Here is an 11537-nt window from a genome sequence, read left to right as displayed (position 1 = left end):
ACAGAGTGAGTCTGCCTCAAGTAATGGTCTTTTTGTTTCTTAAGCATTCCCTGGGCAAGACTTCCCCAAGTCAGAGCCAGTCAAGCAATGAGCACCTTAGCTGTGCCTACTGTTATAGACCAGTGCAAATAAGCAAAACCCAGCCCCACCACCTGCATTGATAGGGATGACTGAAGCCAACCAAGAGTATCATCTCAACCATCGCCCCTGTACCAGCCAAGCTATTGCGAGCAGAACCCTTTCTGAGTGCTCCAAGTCACTCTAACGTCACTGAACCTCTCCTCAGTCCCTCCCTTTTTGTATTTGTCCTGCTAGTCACTAAAAAGGATGGAGTGGGCTCTTAAGGCAGCCAGAAACAAGCAGCACCGATCTGCAAAAACCCCACCTCACCTTTTACCCCTCTTAAGTAAGGCCTTCATCCACAAACGTAATTTTAAACCACGTACTGGCTCTCTAGAAAGCTTACGGCTACATAACCACAGCAGAGATGGCGAGGCTGGCAATTCTTTAGCTCAAACAGGTAACACCCAGTCATCCAACCCTACAGCCACTCACCAAACAGGAAGGCAACAGACAGGTCCTGCACAGAGGTACTGCCCTTGGCAAAAACAGGCACCCTGGAGAGGAAAAGCAACGCCCTGCACAGGCTCAAGCCAGACACCTAACCCTGTTGAGACACCATTATGTTTAGCCAGCCACCCCCCTGCCACCAAAAGAGGCATTTTTTTCATCCCAAATACTGCAGTGGTGCTCTTGCTGCTTTTCTCAGCACCACCACACTTTGAAGACTTGCTGCATATCCAAGTTAGGGAGGGGGCAGCTGCACTCCTTCTTGCAGGAATATCTGCCTAGAAAGGACCAGGCTTCTTCCACACCTACATCACCATCTGCTAGAGCCCAGCATGCAGAAGTTGAGAGAGGGAACAGTGCACACAAAAAAACCCAAACAATAAAACCAACATACTTCCAGAATTAACTGCCAGATATTATTTTTCTACAGAGACAGCAGCAGCACGTTTTTATTTTGGAAGGCCAGGCTAAGCAGAAGCTGTGCTGCAGCCAGCCAGGCAAAGAGAGGAGGGAATGCTCCTTCTCTTCTTCCTGAGCAAGTCTTACCTGCCAGGGCAGCCTCTTCCTTTTCACACTGTGGGGATGGAAATGCCTCTGACTGCACATCACCAGGATATTCTGCTTCATCAGTAGAGGTCAGTCACCCCCTCCTCAGTGCTGAGAGCATTTAGAAAGAGAGCAGGAGGTGGGAAAAAAGCTAGAGGATGACATAAAAAGATGGAGAGGCAAATACAGGCAGCAGAAAACCAAAAGCGATAACCAAGACACAAGGCAACAGAACAGACAAAAAAAAGAAATACTTCATTAGGACCAGCTTTGTGCTAGAGTCATCACCCTACTGGTGACAGAAAAACCCAGCGCCTCTAGGCACATCTCACTCTTGGCTCTTCCGAGGTCAGTTCCAAACCTCTATGTTTTCCAAGCACGAAGCGAGCGTTCCTCCAAGGCTCACAAAGCACTGTGTCCTGCAGTACTGCCGGCGGAACAGGGCGGAGGTCGGACTCTGCTTCCCCGGTGAGAAGCGCTCCGGCCTCCCGGCAGCGCGTGCCAGTCCTGGAGAGACGTCGCACTTGCATCACGCATCGGAGCAACACCAGGAAGTTTACTTGCGAATCGCCCTCGACGTACACAAGCACAGGTACAGTAATGGAGCAGAGAAATAATTAGGCACAGATTTGACTTTGCTCAGGATTAAAGAGCTTATATTCAAAGTAAAAAAAATAAGTTATATAACAGTCCCCACAAGCTACACGAGCATCTTTGAGCGTGGGCTCTGCGTTTACCTCCAGTTTTTATATTTCACACTTCACCATGGTATCTGCACATGTCAAGCAGTGCTGCAAGGTAAAAACGCACTGAAATTATCTCAGTCGGATACATTGATGATTAAGGTGCATTCAGGAATTCTCAGTATGGGAGACCCAAGGTAGAAATCTATGAATAAAACTGTACTGTTAAACTGGTTAAGGACATCTCTCTACATACGTACAAAGCAGAGACAAGACCTCACTATGCATATTTCTCAAGAATAAACGCAGTTTTCACACTTTTTTTTTAATAAAAAGTGTGACAAATCCTGGGGTTTTTTTCCAGAAATAAAACTTTATTTTTATTGTCATTAATACCAACTTTACATACAGGTTTATTCCCCCACACTGCATTTTCTTTGCTTTTTATTATTTTATTTAAAAAAAAAAAAAGGCTTTTTTTTTTTTTTTCCTTCCTTGGTCAAGAAGAATAAGGGAACTATAATTTTAAATGATGTCAAATTCCTTCTCGTTGGACATGTGTTTTTGCTATTACAAAACTATTAAAATGTGAAGGAACAAGTAATATCAAAGACACATACAGTAACAGCACTACTGCTTTTGGGTTGTGCTAATATACTTGAACAGAACCTGGTCAGTTCTAAACGTCTAACAACATTTTAGAAATTATATTAACGAAGTGAAAGACTTGAACGTTAATATAACCCACAACAAGAAAAATGCAGCATCTCTTTCTTTAATCGAGTATCTAGGAAGCTCAGTCTCCGGTAAAATGGGACATCTAACCTCAGTTCGCTTGAGGCATAATAAGCTCGTAATGCCCAACCTGGCCTTCCTGCTTCAGCTGGTCTAACAGATCCTCCTTGCGCCGCTTCCTGCTTACCACCAAGTATCTGTTGTGCCCCTGCCCGTGAGATTTACTTTTAAGACCATATTTTTGGGCAATCTGATGTATCTGCTTCCGCTCATCCATGGTCAGTTCTCTAGAGAAAGTCAAGTCAATGTGACTTTCTGAGCGTGCATAGTTTCGAATGATCTCTTCAATATCTCTTTTAGCGATTTTGTTCACCCTTTCTACATCAAGCCCAAGTCCTTCCCTTTTAAACTGCTCCTTCACTGAAATAGGCTCTCTAATTCCTTCACCATCTTTCCCTAGGCCACCACCTGTCCAGCCCATCTTTCTTAAAATTTGATTCCCAATATTGTCTTCTTTGATTTTCTGTTTGAAAGCCTCTTCCGCTGATCGACCCCGAATCTCATTTCTGGAGATGACGTCTTCGACGGTGCCTTTCTTCAGGTTATTAACAACAGTTGGCTGAGTCTTTTTGAGGATTTTCACGGCTTCCTCTGCTGCCTCATGCTTGACAGATTTCTTCACTCCAACTGCTTCTGCGATGAATTCATCTTCAAGCAGCACCTTGCATTTCCATCGCATGCCAGTCATCCTTTCAAAGACATACTCCACCGTCATCTTGTTGAACTGGGCGGTGTCATTCAGCGTGCACACTGGATTATTGGAGTTCTCATAAACCACGAGGTCCTTCAGGTCCTTCTTCCTTCCGGAGCCCCGCGATGAGCAGCCCACTTTCTGAACCTGGGTCACTTTGATGGCTGCTATATTTGACTGCATCTTCTGCAGAATTTTCAATGCCTCCTCAGCTGCTGCGTGCTTGCTGGTCTTTTTAGTGCCAAATCCCTCGGCTAGGCAGTGATCTTGCAGATACACTTGACAACGCCACGAGCGGTTGGGCATTAATTCATATTTATATTCAACAGACATTTTGTTATATGAGGCAGAATTGTTAAGTATTCCTATTGCGTCACTGGCATTCTCTGTGAGGACGAAACTAGTCCAGTGTTTGTTGGTATTAGTGGAACCTTTTACAGATTCAGTACCAGGCTGCATTGGGACACAGTCCCTGTTGGCAACTACGAACTCCTCATGAGGTTTGAGAGCAGGAGGGAAATCTGGGCGACTCACGCCTGCCTCGCACACCACCAAGTCTTCATGATAGGTATGCTTGAACTTCCGCTGAACAACTCTAACTTCCACAGACTTCTTCAGCAGCTTGACTGCCAGCTCCGCAGCTCGATCCCTGGATCCATTTTTGCTGCCGGCGTAACCGGTGGTCAGGTAGACATTCTGACATCGCACTTCACATGCAAAGCCATCTGTTAAGAGCTTCTTGCTCTTGGGGAGGTCAGCAGGGGCAATTTCTTTCAGAGGAACATAAATATATTCAGGATTTGTCTTGCATGCCTGAATTGAACGTGTCAAAAGATATGTATAGTTAATTTTATCGGTCCCAGTGTTTGCATCTGGGTTCGCAAGATTTTTCCAGATAGCTGCTGACAGTTTCTCGATAAAACTCTGCTTCAGCATTATAGCTGACGGAGGGAAAGTCTCTGATGCAGACTGGACAGCTGCAGGAGAAACTGCCACCTGCAACACGCTGCTTGTGGTAGAGTCCATACTATTGACAGCCTTCTTGGCTGCTGCTGCCTGGCCTGCAAAGCCAAACCCAGCTGAGTTGGAGAGCTGGGGATCTGCCTCCCGTGCACTCGCAAAAGAATTTGTACAATTTTCAGCTGGCTGCGCTATGCTGTTTGTATTTGCCTCCTGGTTCACCTCCTGCATTTGGTTATCCAGAGAATCTTCCTTCTTGTCATCCTTCTCAGCACTGGTGACAAAGTGTATGGGTTCAAAACGTGGTCGCACCCGGAACCTGGGGACCATCTTTTTGGGCGGCTCAGGAATCTCTTCCAGCTCTGGACCTACAGAGTGAAAGAAAATGACAAAATTACCAATATATGCTATGACAGGGAGACAAATGTTTTCACAGAGTAATCTCCAGGAGGAACCTGCAGGCTCTGAACACAAGATTTCCACTTCTTTGCCACAAACCAGAAGGTTTCTTTCCAAAGATATTCAGAATTGATCAAATAAGACCATTCATTCTTGCGCAGGTCACTACAATGGTATTTCCAGCTCCACAATTACCACACAAAAATCTCTACGTATTTAGTTACATGGATTCTAGGTCCGAATTGCTTGCTCTGCCCCCCAACACTGCCCACTGAACCCATCCAGTCATTTCTGAAGTTAATCCATTCAAAGCTACTAACACAAGTAAATACTATGGCCAATAAGACAGAACACCTGAGCGGGACTAGAGCCTCAGCTCTGACTCTGCTGCAGGCTTGCAGGCTGATCTCAGATACACTACTTTACCTTCAGGTCTTCTCATTTGATGGAGGAACGCAGTGATACTGAACCCTCCTTTCCAAAACACAAAGGGCTGTTAATGGCAGCGTTAATAGAAGCATATTTTCTGTAAATGTAACTACACTTGGCTAAAGGACACCAAACATGGAGAAATCTGCCCGAGCCTCAGGTGACAGCTGCAGTGGCTGGGGGGGGGCCCATTACACATCACTGGTAGACCTCTTGTTTCCTAGCCAGAAGAAATGCAAATGAGGCAGAATATTCTGATATGCACAGCTACTGCAGAAATTGAGAATCAAATAGCTGATAAGCAAATATGTTACATCTAAAAGATGGTTATACAAGACTTCTCCTGTGAAAGATGTAGCCCCCCGAAGTGGTACATGTGTGTAATTCCATTAGGGAGCAAAAGGCCACCTCAGTGCCTTGGAATGAGCTGCCTAATCCAATGCCAATATATGCAACCGTAATATAGGTCAGGCAACACATCTGTCTAGACATCACACTACCATACTGTATTTATCATAGCCTAGTTCATTGCAGATGAAAAAACCACTTCGCATACAGCATAAACATATTTAAATCAGGTGACAAAGCTCATACACATGCGTTAAATCCTTTGGTTGTCAGTTTTCATGAATTATGGCAAGGTTTACATTTCTTGCTCCGTTTGGTATTTTGATGATTACACTGCAGCATCATCTAAAGGCTCTCACTAGCAAAACAACTCTTTATGCTGTCTGTGTAATGTGCAATAGAGAACGCCACCCCTCAGAGCTGCTGCCTGAGAGACAGACAAAACATGGGAGGAAAGCAGCATTTTCCTCAATTTTGCAGCTGGCCCACAGAAGCACAGAAAAATTGCTAGGTGTCAAAGCAAGGGAAGAAACTTTGGCAGAGCTAGGGATATATCCAAGCCTAGAGGAGTCCTGCGCTGTCTGACCATTTGTGCTTTAAACAGCCAAACTACTGACTGACGCTGCCTCACAAAGCAAGGGCCTGCCTGCTCGCATCCACAACCTGCACCTGCACACCTCCGGAGAGAGGGCAGGGAGCTCTGAAGGTGCTGGAGGAGAGGAGCCAGCGGATGGAGCCACTGAACTGCCAGCCCTCTCTTCCTGCTGCATTTCCTCCACTGGAAAAAGCTACAGCTGGAACATCAGCCGCTGAGACCGTGGGACTGGGCTGACATATGCAGGACTCTTCCAGGCCCAGTAGGGAGGAGAAAGAAAAAAGAAAAAAAAAAAGAAATTAAACCTCTCCCCGACAATGCTCCCGGCAGGTCATAACTCAAAACCAGTAAGCTGAACTCCACATCTCCATGCACATGTACAATCCCTTCTCAGGTCAGAACATCGCCCCTCACTACAGTGAAGAAGGGCAGACAGATATTTCATTACATAGATTCAATTCCTACCACTATCAGTGTGGAAAATCAATTACTTGGTAATTTCAATGAAAAATTATATTTTCTTAAGCATAAAGGGAACTCTGCATGAATTATGCACACCCCACAACATGGCAGAAGAGGGGAAACAGCTGCAGTCTAGCAGATTACATCATGGTTGCTTCTCTTCAGTTTGCCATGCTGGCTCTCTCGGAGGCAGCTCCGTGGCATACTGTTGTCCCCACGCTCCCAATAATGCCCACCAAACAGTGACAGGGAAGCGTCTCCTTTGACACACGGGCAAGTATACTCACTGTCAGATGGAGAGTGGTATCTTTTTAGCTTCCTGCTAGGGACCAACTCGTATGTCCTCACTTCCCCGATATCGATGCCTTCAGCCATCTTGAGAACCTTCTCCATGACCTGCAAGCCATATCTGTATGGATTCAACAGCAAACCACTTTAGAGCTGGTCCCACAGGGGCAACACACACACATGCACACACAAGCTTTATGCAAAACAAGAACTAAAGCTGCCCGAGATATAGTACCTGGTGCAAGGGAGATGCTCCCCCTGATTTTTCTGGCGTATTAACACGGGACCTGACCGCCGGCCTCATGCCGTAGCTAGTTTCAGTGCTAGCAGACAGCTTGCACACCAGCTAACAAGCTACCTGGCTCTAAGCGAACCCATTTGTGAATAACAAACCATGCAGCCACCAAACTGACAGCGTTTTAAACTTAAATACATTATCTGTCAAAATATAACATTTGGCAGAGCTACTAGGAACACAGAGGCATGGAGAAGGAGGAGTCTCCATGGGCATCGCAGCTTCAGTGAACTAAGCGCAGGAGAGACTGACTGACACCCAAGTCTTGTCTGGGTCAGCAGCCACAGACTGCACGTCACCAATACTGAAATCGCAGACGTCAGATGACAAAGGCACTGCTCAGCCTTTATCGACCACTCTTTAAAAAGCCATACTAATTTCTAGCTTGGTAGCTGTAACTGAAACGTTTTAAATCCCTGAGCCAGGACAGAGGCGAGGTGGCTGTAACCAGCTCTGTGCAATCCCTGACCCTGCTGCAGCACACTCGCAGTTCCACAGAGGCAGGACACACACTGTACAGCCCCATCCCTCTTGGCCTTACATCCCTAACCATCTAAGTTTTCCATTGCTCTGGGGATCTCTCACATGTTTTCAAGCCATTTGCATGCTGAAGCTGAACAAGAAAAAAACCCAAACCTTTCTAACCAAGGAGAAGCTACAAACATGGCCTGAAACTAGCCTCTGACAGCTTTGCACTATGGTTCAGGAAGAAGAAAAAGCAATCTTGCACCTGTTCCATGGTGCGCTCACCTTCAAAAGTCAAAAGCATCAGGTCACTGCCCACAGACAGGAGTCCAGAACCGTTCCAACAGCTAGGGCTGCAATAACTTGCACCAGCTGTTGAATACTACTGTTCCGAGGGCTCTGGAAATCCACTCACTCTCCACTCAAGAAATGCCCTTCCTGTTCCTGATTCAGAGGGCCAGGCAGAAATTAGATCCATTTGAATTACTAGGCGAGAACTCTAAACACACACTACTGCAGTCCCTGCTTCACCTGCAGGTACCGAGCACAGCTCAGCCCCCAGCAGAGAGGCAGTGGAAGCCTGCATGGGAAGAAAACGCCAAGAGGGATCAAAGGGAGGCGGACAGTGGTGATCCCCTCATCCTCCTGCAGCCAGAAGGGAGAGGGGTAGGAATCTCTATTCCTCTCTCTGGCTTACAGGGAGAAGAGTACATTACCTGTGATGGGAACATGAAGGACGATGCCCTTTTCCAGCAGGGTGCAAGAACAGCATTAGATTTGACATGTGTCACTCTTCTTCACAAAGGATGGAGACGTTTTGGGGCTCAGATTTCTGCCTGGGGGGAAGATCAACCAGTCCCAACATGTGTTTGTCTAACCTGGCCTTAGAAGTCTCAAGCTGTGGAGACTGCACATGGAGGCAGAGGAATCCCATGCCTCCAATGCATAATTAAAGTCTCCCTGGTGTGACTTAAATACATTACCTCTTATTCCGATCCCAGTAGCTCTGGAGCATAATGCTTTCCCCCCATTTTGCAGCCACCTTTAACACATCTGAGAACACGTGCATCTTCTCTCATCTACCCCTAAACTAAATGAATCCTGTTACTTAACTCCTTCCTCATAGGCCATGCTTTCTAAGCCTTCTGGGCATTCTCCCCAGCAGAACACTCCCTCAGATTACATCAGCAAAGACTCTTGATTTGTATTTACTCTGACAAACAGGTTGTCTTTAGCTAGCAAGTGATCAACATTAAAAAAAAAGTAAACAAAAAAACCCCCACCAAACCAAAACCCAACCAACTTAAAACAACAAAAATCCCCCCAAATCTGAAGTTATTCACTTGATACAGCAACAACAGCTCTTCCCAAGCAGCAAAAGGCAGTTCCAGAAAGCTGTTACTTCCCCAGACAACTCTTAAGTAAAGCTGCTGACTGCTCTTTAACAGCACAGCGTGTTCACCGTGCCTGTGCAGTGTGTTCACATTCATGCGCAACACAAGCTTTGGGGAAACATCCTCACTGATAACCGCTCTGCACTGCATCATGCCTAAATCTATTGCTTGTGTCTCCCTTGAGAGTTGGAGGCAGAGGTGTTCATCAGGGAAAGTATGTGCACTTACAGGCTTAAATTGTATCATATTTTTAGGATTTGAGAGCTTGCCACATAGTTCTTCACTTCTGCTATCAGCACCCTCTAACCATATTATTGCATTGATTCCCAAAAGCACTATCACAAAGAAGACACTCCATTAAGACAGCGTGTAAACACATTAAGATGAGCTAATGGACCAAAGAGACTATATCTTAAGAAGAAGATATGCTCAATTTTAGTGTACTACTCAAGCTTTGGAACTTGAAGCTGTTTTAAAACTACGTTCAATTTTGGTGCTTGCAGAGCAGAGTAGTTTAGTACTTGGACCAGAAAGAAATAAGAAAACGTGCAGTTCTACATTTAAAGACGTTGACTCAGCTCTGTACAAATGACACAAAATAGTCCCCAACAAAGCTGTGGGATAGCCACTTTAATAAAAGCCGAACTATACCTCCTTCAGTGTTTACAAGCTCCTCTGTCACTGCACAATTTGCTGAAGTTAGTCGTTAAGCAGTTGCTTCTGTCTTTAAAGCCTTACGTCCAGTTAAAAATAATCACAACAGCAAAAGTGTCAGTCAGGAGACGGGTGACGTTTCTGCAGATCTCCACAACCTTGCTAGTTACAGTACAGTAGTTTCTGCACGTTAGGAGTAATCCTAGTGAAGGGAAACCTCTTCCATTCACCAGGCCTATTTCTCTCAGAAAAACCGAGCTTCAAGGCGATTGTATCGGCTGCTTTACGCTCAGAGGGATACCTTCTTCTCGCTTAAATTACGAAAAGCGTACCACCACGTGCCGAAGGCGTCCTCGGGGGTGGGACATCAAGAACTACTTTCAAAACACACGTACACTTTTTCAGCAGCTCGCTCCCCTCCGCGTACAAATCCACGCGTATCCGAGCAACGAAAACCGCCCAGGAACCCGGAGTTCTCCCGCACCGGCCCCTTCCGAAGCCCCAGCTCCCCCGAGCGTTACTTTTTAAAAGGATCCAGCCCAGCACCACCGGGCCACGACGGGACCCCCGGAGACACCCCGGGGCACCCACACCTGACGGCGAGCGCCGGGCCCCGGCAGACAGCGGGGCCGAGAGGCCGGGGACCGCCACGGCCACCCCGGGCGGCCGCCTCAGGGCCCGGGGCCTCCCTCAGGGCCGTCCCCCGGCGGCCCCGGGCCCACCTCACGGCCTCCCGCCGGCCCCGGCAAGCCCACCCCGTCCCGAGGCAGCGGCGGCGGCCCGGTGCTGGGGGACGCCCCGCCGGTCCTCACCTGCAGCCCATGAAGACGTGGTTGGTCCAGAGGACGGAGAGGGAGAGGAGCTGGTCGATGGCGGCGCCGGGGTAGCCGTGGAGGTGGCGGAGGATGAAGCGGCGGCGCAGCCTCCATTGCCGCTCGGTCTCGTTGTACTGCCGCCACTGTTCCAGCACCGACTCCGGCACCCGCTCCGGCTCCGGTTCCGGCGGCGGCATGGCGGGCGGCTCGGCGGACGTAAGCCGCGGGGCCGTCCCCGCCGGTGCTCGCCGAGCCGCCGGGGCACAGACGGGCGGCGGCGGAAGCGGCCCGGGCGTGACCGGAGGGGGAGCAGGCCCCACGTGCGGGAACTAGGCCGCGGCTCAGCCACCGGGGACCACCGCGCACCGGACTCAGAACCCACCCAGGCCCCGGGCCCGGGCCCGGGCCCCGTCCACGCCGCGCCCCGTTCCCGTGAGCGCTGTGACGGGAGCGCTCCCCTCACCCGCGCGGAGAGGAGAGGGGAGCTGAGGAGCGGAGCGGCCCGGCCGGCGCCGCGTCACGTGGCCGCGCGTCACGAGCGCGCGAGACGCCGCGAGACGGGCCGCCGGCCCGCCGCCCGCCTCAGCTCCGCGCGCCCCCTGGCGGCCGCCGCGGGGCAAAGCCCGCCAAGAGGCGGCGGCGGCCGGTAGGAACGGCTCTGGGCGCCGCTCCCTGCGGGTCCTCCCCGCCCGGCACGGGCTTGGAGGAGCCCGAGGCCTTTCCTCGCCCCTCACCGAAGGCCCCGGGGTGTGTGTGGGGGGGTGTCTGTCGGCGGGGCTCGCCACAGGTCAAGCCTCCCCCCCCGGTCGCCTAACGCTGGGTGCGGAGCCGCGGTTACCGGGACCGCGGGGGTGTTTCTGCCCGGGAGGTGAGGAAAACCGTCCTCAAAACCACACGCTCGCCCCAAAACATGCCGGTTTGGGGTTTTTGGGGGGTTTTTTTTGCTTTTTTCTCCTCAGCGACCACCTAACGGTCTTCTGAGAGAGCAGGCCCAGCCGCTGGCTGACCCCAGCAGAGCTCACCTTGGGGTGCGAGTTCCCTCAGCCCCGGGCCCGAGGCACGGGCCGCCAACACGACAGCACGCAGGCAGGCTTTCGTATTTTTTTTATTTAAAATTTACATTAAAGTTAGAAAGGTATCAAGCTAAA

The 11537-nt window shown here is 49.4% G+C and overlaps 1 protein-coding gene across 7 annotated transcripts; it reads right to left on the bottom strand.

Annotated features, from left to right (window-relative positions):
* Positions 1-2259: 2259 nt before the first annotated feature.
* Positions 2260-10723, bottom strand: NKRF (NFKB repressing factor). 7 transcript variants are annotated; one of them, XM_075054381.1, is made up of 4 exons: positions 10387-10723; positions 6766-6887; positions 6099-6266; positions 2260-4613 (listed from the first exon to the last, which is right to left on the bottom strand). In XM_075054381.1, the coding sequence occupies exons 1-4, from the start codon at positions 10584-10586 to the stop codon at positions 2626-2628; spliced, it is 2478 nt and encodes an 825-aa protein (XP_074910482.1). In that variant the 5' UTR covers positions 10587-10723; the 3' UTR covers positions 2260-2625. The 7 variants fall into 7 exon arrangements, with proteins under 7 accessions (XP_074910482.1, XP_074910483.1, XP_074910485.1 ...); XM_075054382.1 differs by lacking the exon at positions 10387-10723 and adding an exon at positions 8243-10038; XM_075054384.1 differs by lacking the exon at positions 10387-10723 and adding an exon at positions 7812-8056.
* Positions 10724-11537: the final 814 nt, after the last annotated feature.

Source organism: Buteo buteo, chromosome 22 (genome assembly GCF_964188355.1).
Source record: "Buteo buteo chromosome 22, bButBut1.hap1.1, whole genome shotgun sequence".
Lineage (NCBI taxonomy): Eukaryota > Metazoa > Chordata > Aves > Accipitriformes > Accipitridae > Buteo > Buteo buteo.
Note: the sequence above shows the minus strand (reverse complement) of the source record. Positions and strands in the feature narration are given on the sequence as shown.